The sequence below is a fragment of the Phragmites australis genome, chromosome 5 (genome assembly GCF_958298935.1).
Source record: "Phragmites australis chromosome 5, lpPhrAust1.1, whole genome shotgun sequence".
Classification (NCBI taxonomy): domain Eukaryota; kingdom Viridiplantae; phylum Streptophyta; class Magnoliopsida; order Poales; family Poaceae; genus Phragmites; species Phragmites australis.
Genome location: NC_084925.1, coordinates 29,543,413 through 29,568,609, shown reverse-complemented (window position 1 = coordinate 29,568,609; position 25,197 = coordinate 29,543,413). Strand labels below are relative to the sequence as shown.

Below are 25,197 nucleotides of genomic sequence, written 5' to 3'. Positions count from 1 at the left end.
AAGTAATAGAGAAAAAAGATTAAAAAAAAAACACCTGGGCTGGTGCTCTGCCGCGCTCCACGAGGAGATATTGCAAACGTTGCCAGCTCTGCAGCGGCAAACGCACGCACAAACCATATCTTGGCCCCAAGCCCGCAGGACTGCAAGGCACGGTGGCGTCGGGCAGGACACGGCCGCTCCGAGAATGTCAGCAACGACGCCACGAAAGGAAATCACTCATGTCCACATCACAACGCCTCAAAGCCTCGGGGCAGAGTAAATTTTAAAAACATACAATTATTTTAATATGTGTGATAAAAAACTATAATTTCTAATATTTATTTTAAAAATAAAATTATTTTGATGTATATTAAAAAATTATAATTTTTTTTTACTGTGAGCTCACCTGTCATTCTCTGTAACATGTAATAAAAGGATTAATCGTGAGCCCAACTATTATCAGAGGATGATAGGTGAATTCATGATAAAAAATATTGTAGTTTTTTTAATATGTGTTAAAATAGTTATAGATTTTAAAATGAGCACTTAAAAATTATAGTCTTTTACAATATATTAAAATAGCAATAGAATTTTGAAATTTACTAAGGGGCAGAAAAACACAACAATTTCAGTACAGCATTCCCACGGCTCCTTCGATCCAAATCCGTCGTGCAGCAGGTTCCTTGCTGCGTCGAAGCGAAAATTGCTAGTGACTAGTGACTCGTCCGCTCGTGCCGGAGAGCAGCACGTCGTTGATCAACTTGTCAAGGTTCGCGAGCGACCTCGCCGTCGACCGAGCAGCGGCGTCCTTCCACTCCGCGGCCCTCCGCGCCATCTCCCTCCCCTTCTCCCCACCCATCGCCTCCCGTATCCTCGCCTCCACGGCCTCCCTCCGCACGTCGTCGCCCACCTCCATCGCCACGCCCCACTCGGCGCACTTGTACCGGCAGTTCGTCTGCTGCTCGGCGAAGAAGGGCCAGCACAGCATCGGCACCCCGGCGCTCAGGCTCTCCGTCGTCGAGTTCCACCCGCTGTGCGTCAGGAACAGCCCCACCGCCTCGTGCCGAAGCACGGCCTCCTGCGCGCACCAGCTCGCCAGGATGCCCCTGCCCCGCGTCGCCTCCAGGAACCCCGGAGGCAGCGCGGCGGCGGCGTCGCCCTTCACGATGTCCGGCCTGACGATCCACAGGAAGTCGTGGCCACTGTCGGCCAACCCCCACGCGAACTCCGCCAGCTCCTGGCTGCTCATGACCGTCACGCTCCCGTAGTTCACGTACACCACCGATCGGGGCTTCTTCCCGTCCAGCCACTCGAGGCAGGCGTGGTCTTCTCTCCACAGGCTGGAGCTTATCGCGTCGAGGGGGCCCCTCCTGGGGACGATCTGCTCGGCGAGGGACGCGAGCGGGCCGATGGTGTACACGGCCGGGATGATGGCGCGCATGGCGTCGAGCGCCGGCCCCTCGAGCTCGTCGAAGGTGTCGAGGATGACCGCCGCCGCGTCTTGCGAGCGCTCCACCTCGTGTAGCTGGAACGTCAGCAGGACGTCGTCACGGTCCGTGGTGCGGAGGAAGCTCGGGAAGTCTTTGAGCCGCATGTGCTTGCTCATGCCGGGCGCCCAGTCCACCGGCGTGTCCATGAACCCGTTCGTCAGCTGCTCTTCATCTGCACATATGCTCGCCGTGCAAAACTTGTTACTAAAATTTAAGATTTGAAGTAAAAAAACATTCAGATTGATTGCGAGCTTCAAGATAGAAGAGCACAGAGTAGAGCATGCCTTTGAGGGGGATGATGCCCCTGTCGATGAGGGGGCGAAAGTTGCGGTAGCCCATGTAGCCGCAGGCGCTGGCCGTCCAGAACAGCGCGCAAGGCACGCCGAGATCCCTGGCGGCGTCCACGCTGAAGCTCATCAGGTTGTCCGCCACAACGCACGTCACGGCCGGCGCGCCGTCGAGCTCGGCGAGCAGGGTCTTGAAGTGAGGGGGGCAGTTGTGCTTAGTGGCGTAGCTGATGGACGCCGGGTCCTGCGTGGCGTCGGCGTCGGACGCGGGCAGGCCGTCCGGGATGGTGGCGAAGCTGAACCCCGTGAGGCCCGTGACGGCGCCGGCGCCGCGGGTGCGGACGAGGCGGCGGTGGTTGTACTCGGTGTTGACGAAGGTGACGTGGAAGCCCCTGCTGTGGAGGATCTTGGCCAGCTTCAGCATCGGCGTGATGTGGCCCTGCGCCGGGAACGGCAGGCACACCGCGTGCGGCTTCTCGCCGGCCGGAAGAGTAGTAGCGCTCATTGCTGCTTCTGTTTGTGTCCGGGAACAATGGAGGAGATCGAGTTCTCTTTGTCTTGATTATAGTATACTGAATAAATTGAGCAGGTGAAGACTGATGAGAAGCAAGCGCCAACACCTTTTGACTTGAATTTTCCATGCAGTAGCAGTCTACTGCATCATGGGAACCAAACTGCCAAGTTTATCCGAACAGATTCGAAGCTGACAAAATTCGCAATGGCCAAAAGGTCTAAGCCGACAGCAACTTGGAGAGTCACAGCGACGCGGCACTAGATGAGATAGGCGATGACTTGCTGCCATGGCCCATGAAACATCTAGGCCCACGCCAAATTTCATGTTCGTGAGATGAAGGGCGAAATGGGGCATTTTTATTTTTCTATTTCGAAAATAAAAAAACTATAAAACTAGATGTCCGTCTGAAAGAATTGAAAAAATAGACGACTATCTTTAGTTGAAATGATGATAGTAGGATACCGTCCTTCTAACGGATGATAGGTTTAAAAATAATAATGATAATGTACTTCCAACTGATGACATGTTAAAAAATAAAAAACACATTATATTCTATTACTTTCAAAATTCAAAACACTATCAAAATAATAATTAAATAATCTAAAAAATATGTATGTTACAGAGAATACTATGATCTAGATTAAAAAAATCAAACATACAATGAGAAAAAAATTACCAAACTGCATACAAGAAAATTTATCTCTTTTGTTTCTTATTGTAAAAGTAATTGTTTGTATTGAATTTTTTGGAGAGATAGATTACAGCAACCTCTATAACATACTTTTTTTAGAATTTTTTATGACTATTTTGATAGTGTTTAAAATTTTAAGAACAATGGAATATATATATTCATTAAAAACTTAAATAAATAGACTTTTCGTTGCAACATTTGTAAAAATAGGCGTCTACCATCATTTCAGAGGGCGATAAGGAGTGCCACAGTGGCAGGACCACCCCTTACTGCCCTCTAAAAGAATGGGTGAGGCTAACCACCCTCTCAGAGGACAGGTAGGGGGAATCCCCGCGTCCGCCACCCTTACTGTCCTCTGAGAGGGCGGTTAGACCCCTTGCCGCCCCCTTATAAAGCGGTTAGGAGGCTAGCCCCGCTCCTCCCCTCCTTCCTCCTTTATATAAGCTAATAAATTAAAAAAAAACCTCATTTTATTCCAAAAAAAGAGAAAGGGAGAAGAGAGGAGAGGAGAGAGAGGCAGCGCGGCAAAGATATAGTGTTTTCGATCGGCGGATTTTGAAGGGTATTTTTGGGTATTTTTTTTTTACTCATGTTTTTATTAGTAAGTAAAGTACCACTAGATTCAGGGTTTAGCGGTATAACAATAGCTATATTAGATATAACCTAGAGTTTAGGATTTAGAAAATACTGTATTTGTAGTATATTGTCAATATTAATTATGACATGATAGGATAGTCATTAGATACATAGTAGTATTTATAGTATGGTAGTTTTGAATATCTAGATTGTACAGAATAATGATGTAAGTAATAATTGTAGGTTAGTTTGTTTAGAGGCAATATTGAAGAACCTATTGTTAGGCGATAATCGGTGTCGGTAATTTTTTTTAGTTTCGATAATCAGAAATATAGTTTACCGGTCTTAACATTGGATATATTTTCGGACGTTTCTAGGGATGGCAAATAAATTATGTTTTCAGATATATTATGGTGAAGATCAAATTAGTTATGGTCCTAACGGTGTAGATCTCTCTGGGTTTCGGTGTGTCGTTAAGGGTCTTAGTAGAGCCAATGAGAGGATCATAGTGGGTGTGTGCAAGTGGCTGATACGTCATTTTCAACTGGATCCATAACAACATGATCTTAAGCTGAGAGCTGTGCTAAGCCGTGCTAATCAGGGCTACTTTGGCGAGCTCGTCCCAATTAATACGACATCTAATTGGAGGCAGTATGTAGATATATCATGTGACCGTGGGCTCCCTCTGGTTTTGTTAGCTAAGGCGTACTAGCAGGATCCGATAGAGATAAACTCTGTGGAAGCAGTAGCGGGAACAAGTTAGACAGTGGTAGATGAATCAGACCCGGTAAATGTCGGAGCCAGGCAAGATGTTGGGGATATGCCTGAGATGCAACCGAGGGGTGTAGTCGATGAGGGAGAGCACATCCCTAACATAATTGAAGAGATGGAGTTGGAGGATCAAGAGTTGGAGGAAGTCGTTGCCGATGAGGATTCATCCGACGAGGAGGTAAATGCTCATGTTCCTGCAGAGTGTAGGAATCAGGAATTTTCGAAGCTGGTGGTTAGTGAGGCTGATCGGGCACCGTGGGAGTATCATGAGAATGAGGTGTCTCAGTGTCAGGACCCCGAACCCGGGTTCCCCTATGCCTCCTGTATCAATCCCTGGATCACGTAGCTGATACGCACATAATTCAACAGAATGATATCAAATACATATATCGAATACAAATAAGTAAAATAAGATGCCTGAAAAGCAAAAAGATGGTCTGGTGGACAAGAATCCACACCAGACCAGCCAGGCAAAAGAGCCTGCAACACAGCGGAGCAAAACAACGATGCAACCCAATGCCACAGGCAACTCGGGTGTGAACATGACCTTAGACTTCTTCTCTTTAACTTCATCTGGGTTGAGGTTGATCTCCATCTCAACAATCTGAAAGCAACAAGACTGAGTATGGAAGGTACTCAACAAGTCATATACTACTTGAAGGAGGTTAATAGATGCATAATATATATTTCAAGGATAAGGCTTTACGACATAGTTTTAAGCGTAAAGCAGGTTTTATGCAAGTATCCAGTTATATTCTCCACTGTTATCCTTTTTAAATAAATGTAACAAAGCTTTTGAAAATAGTTTTAAAAGTAACAATTGCAGGCATCTTCCGTTGGTACTGAGTATCACCTCAAGTCCCCAACGTATTAGAAGGTAACCTGGTAACAAAGCTTTCGAAACAGTTTTAAAACCAGAATCAGGATAACAAGTTATATCTAGGGGTTTTCGGTCCTGGGAGGGGCTATACCTTACTCCGCAGTCTCTTTTATCATATCTGGTGTACCTCTAGTACCACACAGCTTCTGGCGGATCGAGCCAGGAACCTCATCACACGGACATCTAGTCCACACACTCACTCATCAAGACACACACACCCGGAGTCTAGTCATTAGGGTTACTGCTTTCGCATGTCCATGATCGTGGACACGGCTATTCGAATAGGTTTAGACTCTGTAGAGGTTATACAACTTTACCCATACGATATGCTCAGCCTCCAACCATTGTAAGCGGAGGAGCGAATCATACCGAGACCCTCCAAACACCTTTCCTGCCGGGCTTTTCTACAAGACACCCCAAATACCAGAGACCATGTTCAGAATACCAGATTAGCTATGCCGTCTCTCGAAATATTCAACAGAGGGCCAGATGGACACTTGGTTTCTCGTTGCTCCCCAGCCACCTAGTATGATGCCCAGCCCAGTCCGGTGAAAGAAAAGTCAAGTCCTGCCCATTCAGGACGCATGGTTGTACGGGGGTGGCTAAGCATTACGACGCAATGACTCGGTCCTTAACCGGCCAGAGCAAGTATCTTCTGGCAATGAACACCACAAAGGTGACTCAAGCCCCCAGAAGCATCCTCGTCCAGAGTACTACTCCACCTTCCCCTGCCAAAATAGTTTTCACCCATTTTTACACATCTCCCACCAAATCCCACACAACTTCAAGGATTTTCCAACCATAACGGAATTCGCAAACCATCAAGGATTCATAGTATATGAGTTATTATTGATAACAGTAAATCTTGTCTCCGAGGAGAGGTGTTTTAAAAAGCGACGTCTCCGAGGAGACGTATTCTATCCTAAGCATGCTAGATATCAAGGCGTCGCCCACCGTTAATATATTTAACAACAGGTATTCCTAGAGTGATATGTATTCTGAATGATGATATATAAGGCATGGCAGTGTTGATAGGATTAACTACTATAAGTAGTTTGAAAGAAAACGCAATATATAGCACATGCGATAATAAGTACGGTTTTAGTTGATCATGTATATTATTTGAAAACCATAGGTTCTGTATGATCAAGGAAATAGGACTTGCTTTCCTGAAGGGTCTTTTCATGATTGGTCTTGTTGTTCGAGTTTCTCGGGTCCTTCATCATCATGCCTCACTTTCAGTTCTTTCCTCGCGTTCTTGCTTAGAACCTTGACTTTGAGCCTACGAAGATTAACGACAAAAAGCGTACAACGACTAAGCAAATGAACCCCAGAATAAAACCAAGAAATACCAAAATGGAAGAAAAACGATTGAGGCAAAACGACGAAAGCTAAACATAGCGGAAGACGATCGATGACTCTAAACTAAGCGAAACTGACATACTGAGACCGGCTAGATTATTTAGTGAAGCTAGGTTAAGTGGTTAACCTAGTTGTTTCTTTTAATGTAAGAGAGCGCCTAATCAAGCCATTACTAACTATGTGAGCGTTTACTAGCCTAATTGCTGGAAGGCGACAGTTAGAGTTTCTACGTGTAGTGAGTGCATGTGTATCGCTAAGAACGTATGTGTGATACTTACATTTATATGTATGTGAGTATGTATACATATATGCGTAAGTATATCTCTAGGTGGTTATGTGTGCTTAAGTGTCGAGATTAATATTCTAATCTATAGTACTAAGTTTATCTAGTATTTAATCTTAATTATTTAGTGTTGCTTAATTTCCATCCTAATTAAGATATATACTATAGTTATGTTAAAGGCATGCATGTAATTAATTAACTTAGGTTAAACACTTCATTAATCGAATTAATTATTTATTAAAAGGATAATTAATAGTTAATTACCAAGTTAATTATTCTAATGGCTGATATTTAATTAACAGATACATTAGTTAATCATATTACATTAATTAAACTAAGGTTAATCTATAACTATAACATGAAATAACAATCTATTCCAATTAAAATAAAAGCAATCTTTAGTTTATTGGAAAAACTATTCCTTAATTAACATAAGGACTAACTCTACTCTTAAGCTAGATTAATTAACATAAGAAACTAATATATGGTTATAGCCTAAACATGGTTATCGAATTATCTAAAATCGACTTAGTTTAATAAAAGGCTAAATCTAATCTAGGTTAAACGCCACGATATGAAAATAAATACTGAACGAGAAAATAAACAATCTCCAAAAATCACAAGAATTGACAGAGAGATATATTATGATTTTAGAGGAATATCGACAAAATAATCATCGAAATCGGAGTTGAAACGGATGAGTTATGGCCGTCCGAAGATTTGCCGGAAGGATAATCTCTCGAAAAAGAAAATAGCTATTGTTTTGTGGATTTGGTCCACGAGGCTGTGAACAGAAGTGGCTTGTGAAGTTCACGGTGCACCGGTCTTGTGGACTTGGTCCGCAGCTCGGTGGACTAAGGGTGGCTAGGTGTGTGGTCCTCCATGGACCGGCCCTGTGGACCAGCCTATGGGCCCACGAGGCAGTAGGGGGTGCTAAGGATAAGGCTGGCCGGGCCATTTTGCCCATGTGGCCCAGAGAGAGGCAGAGGAGACTGGAGTGCGGGGCGGCCAGAGAGAGGGAGGGAGCGGCCCGAGCTCGGAGAAAGGAGGGGCTCGGCATGCCGGCTACCCCACTTAAAGTGGTTCTGACTACGGATGCCTCATAGAGTATGCGACATTATAGTCATTTGACCATTCATGGATTATCACTTTATTCTCTGTTGAGATCTGGTTGCAGTTCTCACAAATCTGATGTTGCCACAAAATACAGTTTAAACCTTTCATTATTTTTTAGTCCAAAGACTGTTGATTGTCTCCTTAGTTCCTTTATAAAACTACACAGGTAGATCCTTTATTGACATCCGATAGGGTCTTCAGGCTATTAGTTATTGATCCAGGAGTATTCCCGGTTACGGTTATTCCATACTATAAGTATTTTCTTTTAGGAGAAAATTGCAAACTTCTATAAGTTTGTGTGCTAGGCTATTGATGTCAAGATTTTTCTTCAATCCTTCATGGGGCTACTGAGGTAAACTTCCAAATTTTTTTAGGCTGTATTGCCTCGTTGATGGTCAAACACTTAATTCCAATATTATACTTGTCATTTCTGTTCAGGGCTGTAGTGTTTGCTAAAAACACTACCCCACTTAAATGGATTCCGACATAAGGGTGTCCAAAAGATATCTAATACTTATTCCGAGTACACAGATGTCAAAAGATTTTCACAGCTATCGGAGTTTCCATGACTGAAGATACTCTCCGAGGGGTGAACAAAAGAACATTTCCAAGGTAAAGCTAAACAACATCTCAAGTTGAACTAGTAGGAGTATCCATTGGGACTGATATCCATTGATTTCTGGGTTTCCGATTATGGGTATCTTTTCCAAGGGTCTATATGATCTTCCACAGCCGTTCTGATTGTTGATGTGATACTTTGATGATGTAGACTGACACAACAATTGGTTTACTTCTTGGGATAATTTCTTACGAAGTGTCCTGGTTCCTGGCAATATAGCAAAACTTTTGCGTGCTTTTGGTGTTGCACTAGGTCGCTACTGGACAACTTGCTATGAAATTGCTCGAGCTGCTTACATAAGAAGCAGGTGGTGCATACACCATATGGGTGTGAACTTTTAGAGATAGTTCAAAAACAAGGACTTGATGAAGCTTTTCAAGAAATTGTGCAGTAAGAACCAGCAGAGAAAGTTCAATGCCCTGTGAGAAAGACTAGACGAACTAACCATGAAACAAACAGCTGAGCTAGCATCCACAGGTGATGAACCAATTGCTCTTGGACCTCTCCCAATAGATACTCCTCAGATAGTAAGGAGGTTAGGGTCAGCTGTTAGGAACTTTTCGCAGTGGATACGTAATGAGGCAAAAGAAAAATAGGAATTGTTGTACGACAGTGGTGGGGCAAGGTATGGGATAATGACAACTAATCATGCTGAGGTCTATAATTGGATCATGTGGGGTATGAGGTTCCTCCCACTTGTTTGAATTATAGAAGGTATTATGCATGGGACCTGCAGATATTTTATTGATCGGTACGCAGCTGCTTCAAAGGCAATGAAAGATAACCATATGCTTTATGGATGGATGCTATGTGAGTACATGAAGAAGGCCACAAAGAAGACACACATGCATCGCGCTAATCAAGAGGGGACTACGGAGCATAGGTCCAGTGTCCTGTGCTGGGATAAGGGTCGTAGGAGTGGAAGACGTGAGCGGCATGTGCAAGAGTGCGTGCTTAAGAGTGGGTCATGTTAAGCGGGTCATGCATTTGTACATGCTAGAAGCCACAATTGCTTCACGGGTCGTGTACACACATCATAGTTGCATGTGTGGAGCACAATATGCTTCCCAGGCAATATGTTTCTAAGTACTTTATGAAGGATCAGATACTGAACATATGGAAGTATGAGCTGTATGGCTATGGCATTGTTGATACATTTACAAGTAATCCAGGTCCCTCACGAATCTATGTGCTAGATTTTGAAATGATGAAGAACGCAATGGGACGGTGATAAACTCGCTGGATTTGCAACGATATGGATGAATCCGAGGCGGGTCCAAGGGTGAAGCGATGCAGCCAGTGCAATGAAACAGGTCACACGTACAAGTATTGTCCGAAAAATGCACCTGTTGTGTAGGTGGGGGCATGACCACGGTTTAGTGTGAATCTATTTAGCGTACCTTTCTGTTATATTTGTACGGTCATAGCCTTAGTTCCCTACGTTGCATTTGGACCTTACATTTGTACCTACATGTTGCAATATATTCATGTAACTTTTCATACGTGTATGTAATATGCTGTTCTGTTTACGTAACTATGTGGATATTTTCATGTAACAGACTGTATATATTATTCATGTATATGTAGTTGCAATATATATTTCGATTCAATATATATTCTTATTGTCCACATGTTGTAATATATTCATGTATATGTGGTTTTAATGCAAATATGATGCACCCTTCGACCCCCGAGCTTTTTGACCCTGTAGTGGACAAGAGGCACCGCAGCTTCTTGTCCGCCGTTCACCAGACGGAGTTAGGGGTATTCCGACCACGTGGCCCTGGGGAGCTACTTACAATCGATGATCGTTGGAAGCACCGGTATGTCGCTAATTAGATACGTATGTGTTGATTTATTTTAAGTATTACATCCTCCGGTTTATTTCTATTCCCATTGGTCTAGGTTGGTAGCATCGGGACTCCTACCGCTTTGTCGTTTGGTGGAGGCCTGAGCGATGGAGAACCCCGAGGCAGCGGCAAGACGATTCTATTTTGATCGCTCACTGATAGCTGCCCTGATTGACCGATGGAGGCCTGAGACCCATACTTTCCACCTCCCCTACGGCGAGATGACTCCGACGTTGCAAGACGTAGCCTACATTAGGCTTACCTTGCGCTAGAGCTGTCGTTGGAGTCATCGACATGGATACTGACTGGATGAACATCATGCATCAGCGGTTCTCCCCTGTTCAGCGGACTGACGACACCCCCCCTACGTATCTGAGTTCTTGTCCGATCCACGAGGGTCCACAAAGAAGTAGATCCTACAGTTCTAGATACCTTCCAATTTAACTTCCCATTTACTTTACAATTTTCCAGATATTTTTCTTATCATCACTTGCATTACTTGTAGCCTGCATACATGCACCCGGAGGCCGGCTTGTACTCGATGTCGAGGCACTTGGAGGCCTACCTGCTTTGGCTGTTTGGCTGGGTTATGTTCACCAGCGGCCAAGGTCACCTAGTGTCGAGGAACCTTGTTCCATACGCGAGGTGGATAGCGAATGAGGAGGTTGATGAGGTCCCACGGTTGAGTTGGGCCTCTGCTGTCCATGCTGCGACGTATCGGGCATTATGCGACGCGTGCACGAAGAAGGAGCCACTAGACATTTTTACTGGGTACCCACTACTGCTGTAGTTATGGCCTTATGAGCGGTTCGCAATAGGCCGACCAGTGGTACGGCGAGCCCGTGGAGGACGGGCCCACCATGGCCTTGGTGTGGAATCGACGCCGGGTACGTACGTAACATTTGAATGCTTTACTTCTCACATGTTTTTGTTCTGGATTCTAACTATGCTTCTCACATAGCCGCACTGGGCGCATGAGTAGGCCCATAGCGCGTACGAGCTTTTTAGGTCGCAGTTCGACCGTCTTTATCCAGACGACATGGTCTGCACCCCCTATAGCTACTTGTCCATCCAAGCTCGTGCGTCTATGGGTCTGTCTCCGTTGTGTACCCACGACGAGGAGTACTGGCTTACGAAGACGCTGCTAGTTTTTGACATCTACGTCGAGGAGTACTCACCCCACCGCATCATGCGGTAATTCGGGCGCTATCAGGCTTTCCCCCTCGTCAACATTCGTACAGTTCTAGGCCACATCCACAGGTAACTATAATCAAGTAAATAATTCATAACATTCATCTCATTGTCAGTCTATTTAACATGGTTGACTTGCAGGTATACACCTTTGGGTAGATCGCTTGGCGTCGTACGTCTCAGCATGGTCCTAAGCGCTTAACGTGGTTGACTTGCAGGTAAACTGAAATTCTCATTTCTTGTTTGTTTCCATAGGCCGATATCATTAATGATATCCATAAGGACGCGGCTGGAACCATGGACCGCCTCAGGCAAGGGGTGTAGCTCAGTGCGGCAGATGTAGCGGGATTTGTCAAGCGGGTTTTCGAAAAGACCGCATGGGCCCTGAAGCTTACCTCTTGCCGGTCCACCGCAGACGTCGCTGAGGCTCCTCCTAGGTCGAGTGAGGTCCACGCAGAGTCGTCCACGAGGTTTGATATGCAACACTGTCCACCGGGGTCGGCACCCACACAGCCATCTGGACCACGACCTACAGGCCTGGACCCAATAGGTACGGATATTTCATACACACGGTGTTTAAAGATATTCGTTTGTTACTGATGCATTAATTTGAAACAAATATTAGGCGCACCTACACACGTCTCGACGCTGCCACCTAGACCGAGCCCAGTGCCGACACCCTCACCTCTTGCAGGCCACTCAGGTACCGGGCGACACTACATTACCTTATTCAATATATTCAATAGTATATCTAATATTGTCCGCAGGTTACTACAGAGATGAGGCTGGGCTGTCTTCAGCTGCACCTCAATTGGTCCCACCACCACCGTTCGCCCCCTACTACGACACGCACGCCCGGCCATCTATTGTTGCACCTGCATACCACACAGGTACAATAGTGCATTTTATACAAATACTTTTATTTGCATATTTTCCATATCTAATAAATTCATCTGTTCTTAGGCCCCTCCAGTCAGTACACATGGACGCCGGCGGAACCTTCGCAATCTTCATACCCGAGCCAGGAGGATGAGGCTGGGCCAGACCCCCCGTTTGACCTCGTGATGGACTTCTCCAGGGGCACACGGACTACAACGTCTTCCAGTAGTCCCGGCTACCCAGTGCTCCACTTCAGACACAGCACACCTAGGAGGAGGCCTCGACACGTTTGATCCCTACTAGGTCTACCAGGCAAGTTGGTGCACCCGACGCCCTGACCTACTCTAGGGGCCATGTGAGGGCCAACCAACGGCAGCGGCACTGGAACCATGATGGTGGGAACGACCGACGTCAGCGGGGGAGACAGCAGTAGGATTGTACAATTGCTTTTGTAACTTAAATATGCATCTTCGATTCGCGAACTATTCTTACATATTCGGACGTGTCTACTCTCTATGGTCTACTTACCATATCGTAACTGCATTTTTTATTCCAATGTGACCGCATGCTAGTTGCATTTCTTAATCCAACGTGACCACACACTACTTTCTATCGTCCTCGGCTTTGTATGAACCGTTCACGACAGACCTAGAAAAAGTATTTCTTACAAAGCTACTTATACACGAAGTGATGACTCAACTTTAACCATTAAATGACATCACCTCTATCCTGGCGTAATCTGCAGACATGAAGTGACCTCACCACTCAACTTTAACCATGAAATGACAACACCTTTGTCCTTACGCAGGCTGTAGACAAGAAGTGACAACACAGGAGAGTTTTTACCAAAAATTAAATGACAACACATGTATCTTGACACATGGAATCTCTACTCAGCATCAATACCGCAACTTTTCTATTATTCAAGAGGGAATCCAATGCTCCTGCCCCCGCCAAGCCTATACACCCACTCCATGCACATGCCCTCCGCCACCATAAATAACCCCACGTTCATGCATGGATATATCACTCATTTCTCAATTCTCTCAACTGCAATGTCTTCCTCAGCTCCACCAAGTCCACCCAATAAACATTGGGAGATTTTCATCCTCCAGAAGGTCGAACCCCTGATGTGCTTTTGTAGTGACCATTGTAGGCTTCGCGAGTCTCAGGACATCTACTACACCTATGGCCTATGCTTCTTCATGTGTGCCAACTACCAATACGACAAGTCTCAACATGGACTGTATGAGTACCCACTAGTATAGTGACAAAGATCAGCCACATCTTTCCTGATTTTACGCATAGTTTTACTAATCTCTCATCTTATTTTATTTGTCCAATCTTCTCCACCTATCTGTGACTTTATTAAATGGCTCGACATTGAGCAAAATGAAGACTAGAAGCGGTGGGTCGACATGACCATACGGTGGAGGAGGGAAGCTTACGCACGCTGTGAGTACGAGTAACAACAAGAGGAACTACGCCTGAAGCGGCAGGAAAAAGAGCGCATGAGGAAGGCAACGCATGACCATGCCGCGGCTCAGGCCCGCGAAGCTAAGAGGGCAAGGAAGCGGGAGAAGGTCCGTCACGCTAAGGCGGCAGGTCCCGATGCCCTGCGAAAGAGCAAATATCCTAGGTGCACTCAGTAGAGAGCATCTAATGTAACCCGGTATGTTTGCACTCCCTAAGGCATATTATTATTATTAGGAGCGACGCACTATTAAGTAGGTCTTTATGCGAACCATATATGTCACCTTTTTTTGTTGTCGTATCTTCATGGTTACAATCCCATGTAATGTTTTCCACCAAATATATCATCTTATGTTTATCGCCATTTGTAACCTCATTGCCGCGTAATATGCTGCGGGTGCTTCACATCTATAATTTGTTCACAAAAATTGATTTTACATCCTCCCAACAATACATAAACTAGTTCAAAATATCGACATATTTACAACGATCCATAGTTTCCAAAATATCACTTCTCCATTATGCCGTATTCGCCACTTTTTTACCATTTTGATCCAAATTTTGCAACATATCAATTTCAAATATTTTTCACCAAACGAATATGCACTATTTTAAATATTGAGCAATACAAATATACAATTAAAAAAACCCAAACCTGGGTCTACCCACCCCGTGGAAGGGCGGTTGGCACATACCCACCCTCTCAGCGGGCGTACCACCCGCAACCCTTTCAGAGGGCGGCATACATCTTTTTTTTTGCAAATGTTACCACGAGAAATCTATTTATTTAAATTTTTAATTGAATATATATATAAACTCTCTCCAATGCCCTGCGAGAGGGTGACAAGAAGAGAAAAGCACCTCCAAGCGATACTGTGACATAGCCCTGCGAGAGGGTGACAAGAAGAGAAAAGCACCTCCAAGCGATACTGTGACATAGCTCAATCAGGGTAAAAGAGTGAACAGTGCCCAAGCACGATCTTAGGATTCGGAACCCTTATTCTAGTGGCATGCAACACTTGAAACTACATCCACATGAGTTCCAGGCACACAAATCTATCAGCGTTTGGCACACAAATCTATCAGCTTTTCCTGGGTAGAAGGACGCTGTTGATCAGATCGTCTAGGTCGGTCAACGCCCTGCCACCAGGCTGCGTTGCACGAACGGCAGCCTCCTTCAACTGGGCCGCCCCTCGGCTCATCTCCCTCCCCTTCTCGCCTGCCATCGCCTCCCTGATCCTGCCCTCCAGCACCTCCCGCCGCACGTCGCCGCCGACCTCCATCCCCACGCCCCACTCCACGCACGCGTACCGGCAGTTGGTCTGCTGCTCCGCGAAGAACGGCCAGCACAGCATCGGCACCCCGCCGCACAGGCTCTCCATCGTCGAGTTCCATCCGCTGTGCGTCAGGAACACCCCGACCGCCTCGTGCCGCAGCACAGCCTCCTGGTCGCACCAGCTCGTGAGGAGGCACCGACTTTTCGTCGTCTCCAGGAACTCAGGAGGCAGTACGGCGGTCTCGCCCTTCACGAGGTCCGGCCGGATGATCCACAGGAACTCGTAGCCGCTGTTCGCCAGCCCCCACGCGAACTCCACCAGCTCCTGGTTGGACATGGTGGTTATGCACCCGTAGTTCACGTACACCACGGACCGGGACGGCTTGCCGTCCAGCCACCGCAGGCAGTCGTGGTCTTCCTTCCAAAGGCTGGAGCGGATCGTGCCGATCGGTGCGCCGTCGGGGACGGCCAGTTGCTCGAGAAGGAAGGTGAGCGGGCCGATGGTGTAGACGGGCGGGAGGACGGCGCGCATGGCGTCAAGTGCCGTCTGCTCGAGCTCGTAGAAGGTGTTGATGATAACGGCGGTCGCGGCGCCCGTGCGCTCCACCTCGCGCATGATGAAATCGAGCAAGATGTCATCACCGCGGCGCATCGTGTAGATGAAGGTTGGGAAGTCCCTGAGTCGCATATGCTTGCTCATCCCGCGCGCCCAACCCACCGGCGTGTCCAGGTACCCGTTCGTCAGCTGCTCTTCATCTGCTCAAACCGGACATCACGAACGATATGCAACTTGTTACAAAACTTGCGTTGCTATGCACGTTGCTACGAATTTCTCTGTGCTGAGTGCTGACCAAGGAGTAGCTACGCACCTTTGAGAGGCGCGAGGCCCTCGTCCAGGAGGAACCGGAAGTGGCGGTAGCCCATGTAGCCACAGGCGCTGGCGGTCCAGAACAGCGCGCACGGCACGCCGAGCTCCTTGGCGGCGTCCACGCTGAAACTCATGATGTTGTCCGCCACGACGCACGTCACGGGAGGCACCCCGTCTGTGCTGTTGAGGCGGGCAAGCAGGCTCTGCAAGTGCGGGAGGCAGGTGGTCATCGTGGAGTGGCAAATGGAGGCCGGGTCCTGCGTGGCGTCGGCGTCGGAGGGTGGCAGGCCGTCGGGGATGGTGTCGAACCGGAAGCCAGGGAGGCCCGCGACGGCGCTGGGGCCGCGGGAGCGGATGAGGCGGCGGTGGTTGTACTCGGTGTTGACGAAGGTGACGTGGAAGCCCTTGCAGTAGAGCACCTTGGCAAGCTTCATCATCGGCGTCACGTGCCCCTGCGCCGGGAAGGGTACACACACCGCGTGTGGCTTCTCGCCGGCCGGGACAGCACTAGCGGCCATCACACTGGTTCCCGGAATGGAGAGACAGCTCTGCTTTTTTTGTGTAGGAGTCCTCTATGAGAGCTGCAGTTTCCCGGATTGCAGCCAGCGAGATACTCCTATATAGCCGTTCGTTGTTGTGTCGGTGCCTCGGTGGCAAGTAAAGAAACACAACTCTTAAATTATCGGTTGGTGCAGCTTTGAAAACTTGCATTTTTAGGCTCAAATTAAGGAACATTGTTGGTTGCTGCTGCTTATATCTCACAAATGACAAAGCTGCCTTAGCCCAATCCTCACGTCTCTGCACGTCACAGCAACAGAATTAGTCGAGCATTGGTCTTGGATCAGGATCAGTTCAATTTGACAAGCACAAGAATGGTTGCAGTTGCTTCTTCAAAACCGCATGTCCCAAAATGGCTTGCTTCACCTCTGCCTGCCGTCCGCACTCCGCCGGTGTGCGAATCGAAATAAGCCGATTGCACAACAGGAAGATCAAACCAACCAAACTCTGGAAGCTTGGTTGGCCATCGTTATCCTACGTGTACTCTTTGACCAGGGTGAACAGCGCAATCAAACATAAGAAGGTTGGCACGCATAGCACGCAGGTGAAAGTTGACGGCATAAGATCGACGTATAGTAAAAATTGACAGTCGCGTATTATGTGTACAAGGGACCGTGTTTATTTTTAGGAATTGATTTGAATACGATTTATAATTAATTCGGATATAAATAGACGTAGACTATCTCTGTATAAGTCTACGGTGACGACCAATTCACGAGTGCATAAAGCCAATTACATAATCGTTTTTCCTTTTCTACTTCCTTTTGCATTTCGGTTTAGACTTTAGGCCAACTCCAGCAGCACCTGCATCCAGTGCTACAGTACTCCGTAAAGTACTGTAGCACTGGAAATTGCACTCCGGCAGTACCTCATCCAGTGCTACAGCGCCAAACAGTGACGCTACAGTGTTACGGAGAGAGAGGGAGGGTCTGCATTTTTGCGGCACTGTAGCAGCACGTACACTGTGCAGTGCTGTAGCAACACTGCTCACAGGGACTGACAGTGGGCCTGGAGCAGGAAAACTCGTCGGTACTGTAGCCGTTACTGTAGTAACACTGTTTACAGAGGCTGACAGCGGGTTCAGAGAGAGAAAAAGAGGAGTAGAAGATAGGAAATAGGGTAGCTGCTGGAGATGAAAAAATAAGGGATGCTGTAATAGTGACAGAGGATGTTGTAATAGTGTTTTTGGGATGAAAATTTAAGATAGCTGCTGGAGATGGTCTTAGAGTAGAGTTTTTTCCTCTTTTCCGCCTGTTGGCGCGCCGCGCGAGGTATCTTCCACTCGATCAACACGCCATCGTTCCCGTCGTTTATAGGGATGGAAACGGATCGAATACGCATAGAATCGAATTCGGATAGTATGATTTACCCTATTTTAATCCGAATGCGAATAAGGATCCGGATATTCTCGAATACGAATACGAATCGGATAGTTCGAATACGAATCCGCATTCGGATATCTACTCGATCTTCGAAATTCAGGTCGGAAATTTAAATTTTTGAAAAAAATTGACTGAAATTTGATAAAATTCGATTGAAATTTGTTCTAATTTGATTGGGCCTGAATTTTAGAAAAAATTTTCAAAATTCATGTTGGAAATTTAAATTTTCGATCAAATTTAACTGAAATTTGATGAAATTTAATTGAAATTTGTTCCAATTTGATTGGGTTGGAATTTCGTTCATATCTGAAATTTCTAAAACTTTAGCAAAATTTGGTTCCCTGGTTGGCGGATACGGATACGAATCGGATATATCTCGAATTCGAATATCCACATTTGAATCCGAATCTCAAAAACGAATTCAAATATATCTATTTTAGTATCAATTTTAAAAATAAATACGAATACAGATATCTATATTCATATTTTAATTAATACAAAACCGAATAATTTAAATTTCCTATCATCTATTTCAACCCCTAGTCGTTCATGTGCTCCCGTCAGGCAAGCCGACCGCTTGGTGATCACGTTCAATCATCACGGGAAGCGTGCACTGCCGTAGTACTCGTGGCCCGTCAAAGTCGGCTGCTGCACGTCGGGTTGCCGTGGACTGATCGTCGCGTGACGCTAAACAACTCTTGTGCCCGGTGGTCATCACGAAACAGGACAGAACAGGACAGATTGCAGCCGGTTCACAGGCCAATTTGTTTGGTCTTTGCCGCTGTCAGACCTGGGCTCAAAGCACCAAGAGACACCAGTACTGTACATCGTAGTACATCGCATTAAAGTGTGCTAGCATCCGTTCCTGTTGCATTACAGGTCACCAAGGGAACAGTGCTCCGGTCATTTGTCGTCATGTGAAGTAATCAGATAAAAAAAAGTTTAGATTGAATATTAATAGTTAAGGTGTTGCGCAAAATTTATGCCAACACATCTATCATGGATTTCGTTCAAATAATATTTTGAAATCCGTTCAAAAAGAATCGTAACACTGACGGCATGTCAATGGAGAAGGGTTCGGCAATCCGTCCTGACGGGTTTCTTTCTTGTATCCTAGAAAAAGAAGCGACTTCTTTAATCTGGGCCTTTGGATTTCCAATGCCGATAGCATTGCACCGGAAGAAAGCCTCTGTGGCCCGTTCGTAGGTCTTCTGTTGTGTGTCTGGTGGGTCGTTTGGGAGAATTTTTGTTGTTTCTATATTTTTATTTAAAAAATTGTAAAACTATACGGTCGTTTTAGAATTTTGCCAAAATAGGCTCTTCTTTCCCGTTCAGCGGACAAAAAGTAAAAAATCATCCACTAAATGATGAGAGGTTAAAAAAGCACTCTATAAATAAAAGGTTTATCTTCCGACCCAATCAGAGCGCTCTCCTGCCCCCTCTGGCCGACATCATCCCCGTCACGGACCTTTCCGCGAATCCAAGAGTGTTAATTAGCGAACAATTAATCATGTTGCTTTTGCCAATTAATCATCATGTCCCTTTTGCCTGCGTGCTCCCAGAGTTCAGTTCACTGTGCTCGTCTTTCTTTCTGCTAGCCGCTTCCTCCAATCCAAGGAGAGGTTGGAGTGAGATGTAGAACAAAAATTAGTCTCATATGCATGCTTTCTCTACAGTCTTTGAGTATTTTGCTTCCTTTTTTTAATTTCCTCCCCTCAGCAAACGCTTGTGCCAAGTGCTAACTAAACATAAACCCAAATAAGCTTAGGTAAGTTAAGCTCCACAAGGAACTGTTGCAAGGAACAGCAAGACAGTGCATATCTACAAAGCAAGAATCAGGCACAAAAAGGGAACAGAAAAAAGATGAGCAGAGCCAGAGGGAGAAAGGCAGTGCAGAAAGGGCAACGTACTTAGAAGGAGATGATAAAGTTTGTGATACTGTCACTGATTGGTAAGAGGCTAGAGGAGAGGTACCTTTCTTCTTGAGGGGAGGGGCCCTTAGTAGGAATAAGAATAAGAACTTGCTGCTGCTGGAAAGACGAAGAGGAATGCGAATAATCTTCTTGAAATCTGGTTCTTTGGCCTCTCCGGTCTGGTCCAAGTGTCCAACTGGCAATGCACTTACAGGAGATGATAAGCAGGGACGGAGCCAGGGAGGGGCTAGCAGGAGCCCTAGCCCTCTATAGCTGATGATTTTCTCTATATAACATAAATTTTTTTATGTATAATAATAAAATTCCTCTATTTGGCACCACCAATACATAATTCATCTTAATTGGCTCCCCTTTGATTTTTTTTAGCTCCACCCCTAATGATAAGGTTTGTGATACTGTCACTGTATGGCAAGAGGTTAGAGGAGAGATACCTTTCTTCTCGAGGGGAGCGGCCCTCGGTAGGAATAAGAACAAGAACTTGCTGCTGCTGGCACGACGAAGAGGAATGCGAATAATCTTCTTGAAATCAGGTTCGCTGCCCTCTCCGTTCTGATCCAACTGTGCTTTGAATAATATCGAAGGGAATAATTGTTATAGCAGGATGAAAGCTTTGGAGAATTTTTCGCACATTGAAGCTGTAGGATTTCACGCATCGTGAAAGTTAAATTCAAATTTTAATTGGCCCTACATAAATTTTAATTTAATCTCAAAATCAGTTTGGAACAGATATTTATCACGTCACAAAAACGATGTATAGAAAGATCCGACTGTTTGATGGTCCTCAAATTTTACGTGTAGAAACTAGACAACAATACAAAACTATTCCAATAATACTTAAGTCAATTAGATCTCTAGATCAAGAGTTATAAATTTCGAAAATAGATTGGCAGATGGCGACGAAAATATATTCAACCCTAAAATCGCAATTATGCAAGAATTAAAAAATTTAACCAACCAAAATTTTCAACACTTTACCTTAATGCTTAGGATTATTTTGAATGGATCAAATCAAGACAAATTACGATAATAAAAAGATCCACTGAAAATTAACACCGAACTAAAAAACAAATGCCACATAGAAAAAACTTACAAACATAGATGAGTTATATCTTTAAAATATCTTAAAGGAATCTCTACAAAATTCTAATCCTAGATGAGTTCCTCCTTTTTCCTAAAAAGAAAAAGTCTAAAAACAATCTCTGTCTAGGTCAGCTACAGTTCTAAACGGCAACTATTCACCAACTTACACCGTTTATCTATAACATATATTAAAGATCCCAGAAGCGGCGGTTGTCCAGGTCTGGTTCCTGTAGATATACGATAACAGTGGATTCTGTTTAGATAGATGTATAGATATACGATATATGTATACGCATACACATATACATATATATATATATATATATCTATACATACACATATACATATACATATATATATACATATATGAATACGTATACCTACATGTATACATATAATTTCCATTTTCAGCAAATTCCAGAAAAAAATGTCGAAAGGAATATTAGTTATATTGATAAATCAGCTGAAATAATCTAAAATATAAAGAAAAATATCTAAAACTCAAAAAATATGAAACAAAATTTGTTAGGTTTTTATTACTTTCATCTACATGTTAAAATTATATGCATGTATGAAAGTACAACTATTTTTCCTATAACTAAGTGCATGTGTTAAATATTGATAAATTCATAAATAAATATTGAGATGTTAAAAATTGGTGAATCTAATTTTTTTTAGTCTTCTTTTATCATGCTCTGTGCAAAAAAAAAAAACATGGTGCAGGCGCGCCAATCAACTTTGTTTCCCAAACATCCAACAAAATCGGCCTCAATTCCACTGCATCTGGACTTTGGCCATTCCCACCTAGGCATGGGACAACAACCGCGCGCATATAGGAAAACGTCACGCTAGGAAGGAAATTCTCTATGACCCTTTATATAAAGATCTCTGTGAGACTCTAATTCATACCGTCTTTCTCCTGATCCAACAGCTAATTGACTGTGCAAGAGAGAGAAGAGGGAGGACACATGTCGTGCTAAGAGAGGAGGTAGTTCGAAGGATCTGATACTATACAATTTCCCTCCGTCACACTGAGCCTCCCTCCACTAGATCTATGTAGAATCCCACCGAACCGATCAACTTGTTTTTTTTTTCAGTTTTTGGTTCGGTTTTCAGGAACCATGGTTTAAAAACCTTCGTTTTTTTGGGTAATAACCGACTGAAAACTAAAATAACCGAAGGAACCGATTTGCTTTGGGTCGGCTAGGCTGCAGTGGTGCTGCCGTATTGGGCTGCTGTCAGCTAAGCGTTGGGCTGTTGGCATGCTGGTGCACTGCTGCAGTGCTGCTGCTGCCGTCGTGCTGGCTGCTGCCTGCTCATGTTCAGCGTGCTGGTGCGCCGCTGCCTCTGCTGCTGGCCTGCTGCTGCTGCGTGCTTGCTGCTGCAGTGTTGTTGCTGCTATGCCAATTGAGCAGAAATGCCCACAATAAAGAGGCATAGACTGCTAGTCTGCTAGTGCCATGCAGTACAGAGACATAGTGGATGTTGCATTAAACCAAAATTCGTGATCAAAAGTTCACATATGTGCAAAGTGCATTGAAATGTGCCGCGTTGGCGCCTTATGTTGTCTCAATTTGCGTCAAATTTGGTAGGAATGCTATTTAGAACTCGTTTGGTAGAGTTCTTTCTGATTCAAATTTTCTGTGGAGAGTGATTCTCTGCGGTAAGTGATTCTGTGGTTGAAAGTGATTCTTTAGAATAAATTATATGGAGCAAGTGATTCTGTGCAAGAAGTAAATTAGAGGAAGCTGTTTTTTTAGCTCCTCAGCTTCTAGTTCATTTCAGAGAATCACTCTCACGGATTCTACTCATAGAGCTAAAAGCTGAAAGCTGAAAGCTGCTGTTTGGCAGAGCTCCCCTTGATTCCAACCGAGAAGCTGCTCTAGGAGCTCTGCCAAACAGACCCTTACCCACACTGAACAAGAATAATTTGGAACTAACTGATCCCGAGCCGTATTTGTATAAAACATCATATTAACCAAAATACTAATATATTATTATACCAAATAATGAATACACCGAACCGAACCAACCAAACGAATAGCCCTACTCTCTAGCCCTACCAAAATAACGAATACAACGAACCAAACGAACATTGGCGCGCTCAGCCTGCGTGGGCCACCTCCCGCGCTCCACTAGAGATATATGTATATATATATATTCAAGACTACATGACAAGTGTTGGGGGATGATCTCCGTACCCCTTCGGATGGCGAGTCGAAGTCCACTGGTGGCTGTACACTGATGAATACTGCAGTGGTGTTTCAGGAAGCGCAGGCGAAGGCTCTGGCGGGCCTTCGGACGAAAGCCAAAGGTTGACCCACGACGCCAAGAATCAGCATAGGCGAAGACTCTGGCGGGCCTTCGGACAGAGGTCGAAGGTTGACCCACAACGCCAAGAATCAGTGTAGGCGAAGACTCTGGCGAGCCTTCGAACGGAGGCCGAAAGTCGACCCGCGGCGCGAAGAATCAGCGCAGTCGAAGACTCTGGCGGGCCTTCGGACGGAGGCCGAAAGTTGACCCGCGGTGCCAAAAATTAGCACAGGCGAAGACTCTGGTGAGCCTTCGGACAGAGGCCGAAGGTCGACCCGCGACGCCAAGAATCAGCGCAGGCGAAGTCTCTAGTGGACCTTCGGACAGAGACCGAAGTGGTGACTCGGGGTGCAGCATCGAGGCTGGTCGAAGGTGCCCTGAAGGCGTGGAAGCACGTGTAGCCATCTAGGGTATAATTGTAAATATGCAAATGTACTTGATGGTACCAAAATACCTCCGAATATACCAGGAATGTGGTAGTTAGGGGGGGTAATGCTGTAAGTTATAATGTGGAGTGGTTGAGTACGAGCTATAAATAGGTTGGTACTGTAACTGAGGTGACGAATGAATTAAGATGACTCCACCCCACGAATGTGTCGCACTACAAAGCCTTCGGCTTTCCCTCTTAAGTGAAGGACTCCCCTGTTGTTCGGTGACTTAGATTCCAACAACAAGATCTCATCTGTTGAACATGTGAGACCTTGTGGGCCCCGATGGTCAGTGCATTATATAAACGGAGAAAGCAACGCCTCGCTCGTTCACGGGGCGAGATCTTGTTCTCACCCGATGAACGAGGGACACATTTGTCCCACCCAGTGAACGGGCAACATCTTTATTTCGCCTAGTGAACGGGCGACGCGTTTGAATTAATTTAATTTACGGCAGAATAGGCATATGTAGAATTTTTCTAATATAACTTTTATATACAACAATTTCAAACATATTGCATATTCATTCGGTGAAAAATATTTGTTGTAAAAATAGTTGTCCAAGCGGCTTCAAGGAGTGATTCATTTATTCCTTAATTTTGGTTCGATGTAATTTCATCGATGTTTCTTTATTTAGTTGATGTAAAATTGTGGGAGTTATTTTTTTAGTGAAGTACCATTGGAGGATAAAAAATCTATTTGTCGAACAATAGCAGTTGTGAAGCATAATTATCATATAACCCGGCACGGATATTACATACGTTGATAAACATTACATGAGATGTGTGGTTTTTCGTCGCTATACGAATGGACCCTAACCATAAATAGATGACGACAACAAACATTGGCATATACGGTACGCCTAAAAACTAATCTAAATGCGTGTCGCTGCTAAACCTAACATACCTTAGGGAATGAAAATAGGTCAGGTTATAATGGATGCTCTACTGAGTACACCTAGAATATTTTCCCTTCATGAAGGCATTGGGGCCTGCCCTCTTAGTGCGTCGGGCCCTCTACCCTTTCATTTCCCTCTCAGCTTCACGTGCTTCAGCCGCAGCGCACTCCTTCGTTGCCTTCTTCATGCGCTCCTCCTCATGACGCTTCAGCTGTAGTTCCTCCTATTGTTGCTCATACTTTCGACATTTGTAAGCTTGCCTCCTCCATCGCATGCTCATGTTGACCCTCCGCTTCTGATCCTCAGTTTGCTCCATATCCAGCCATCCCATGAAGTTACAGATAGGTGGAGGAGATTGGACAAATGAAACAAGAGGGAGGATTGGTAAGATGGTGCATAAAATCACATGAAACCTGCCATATGGTCGCTATACCGGTGGGTAGTCATACGGTCCATGTCAATGCAGGTCCTACTGGTAGATGGCACATATTAAGAAGCG

The 25,197-nt window shown here is 45.2% G+C and overlaps 2 protein-coding genes across 2 annotated transcripts; both read right to left on the bottom strand.

The window, feature by feature from the left end:
• Positions 1–503: 503 nt before the first annotated feature.
• LOC133919152 (7-deoxyloganetin glucosyltransferase-like) lies at positions 504–2,404 on the bottom strand. The gene is made up of 2 exons (XM_062363439.1): positions 1,754–2,404; positions 504–1,641 (listed from the first exon to the last, which is right to left on the bottom strand). The coding sequence occupies exons 1-2, from the start codon at positions 2,259–2,261 to the stop codon at positions 686–688; spliced, it is 1,464 nt and encodes a 487-aa protein (XP_062219423.1). The 5' UTR covers positions 2,262–2,404; the 3' UTR covers positions 504–685.
• A 12,464-nt stretch (positions 2,405–14,868) lies between these two features.
• Positions 14,869–16,795, bottom strand: LOC133919151 (7-deoxyloganetin glucosyltransferase-like). Its single transcript, XM_062363438.1, has 2 exons — positions 16,107–16,795; positions 14,869–15,993 (listed from the first exon to the last, which is right to left on the bottom strand). Exons 1-2 carry the CDS (start codon positions 16,621–16,623, stop codon positions 15,044–15,046), a joined length of 1,467 nt encoding a protein of 488 aa, XP_062219422.1. The 5' UTR covers positions 16,624–16,795; the 3' UTR covers positions 14,869–15,043.
• Between the last annotated feature and the right edge of the window lie 8,402 nt (positions 16,796–25,197).

What these genes read in the sequence shown, in the direction of transcription:
- LOC133919152 (XM_062363439.1), bottom strand. Translation starts at nt 2,261, where the DNA reads ATGAGCGCTACTACTCTTCCGGCCGGCGAGAAGCCGCACGCGGTGTGC. An exon ending in GGGCATCATCCCCCTCAAAG is followed by an intron (nt 1,642 to 1,753) that starts GCATGCTCTACT and finishes GCATATGTGCAG; the next exon opens with ATGAAGAGCAGCTGACGAAC.
- LOC133919151 (XM_062363438.1), bottom strand. Translation starts at nt 16,623, where the DNA reads ATGGCCGCTAGTGCTGTCCCGGCCGGCGAGAAGCCACACGCGGTGTGT. An exon ending in GGGCCTCGCGCCTCTCAAAG is followed by an intron (nt 15,994 to 16,106) that starts GTGCGTAGCTAC and finishes CGGTTTGAGCAG; the next exon opens with ATGAAGAGCAGCTGACGAAC.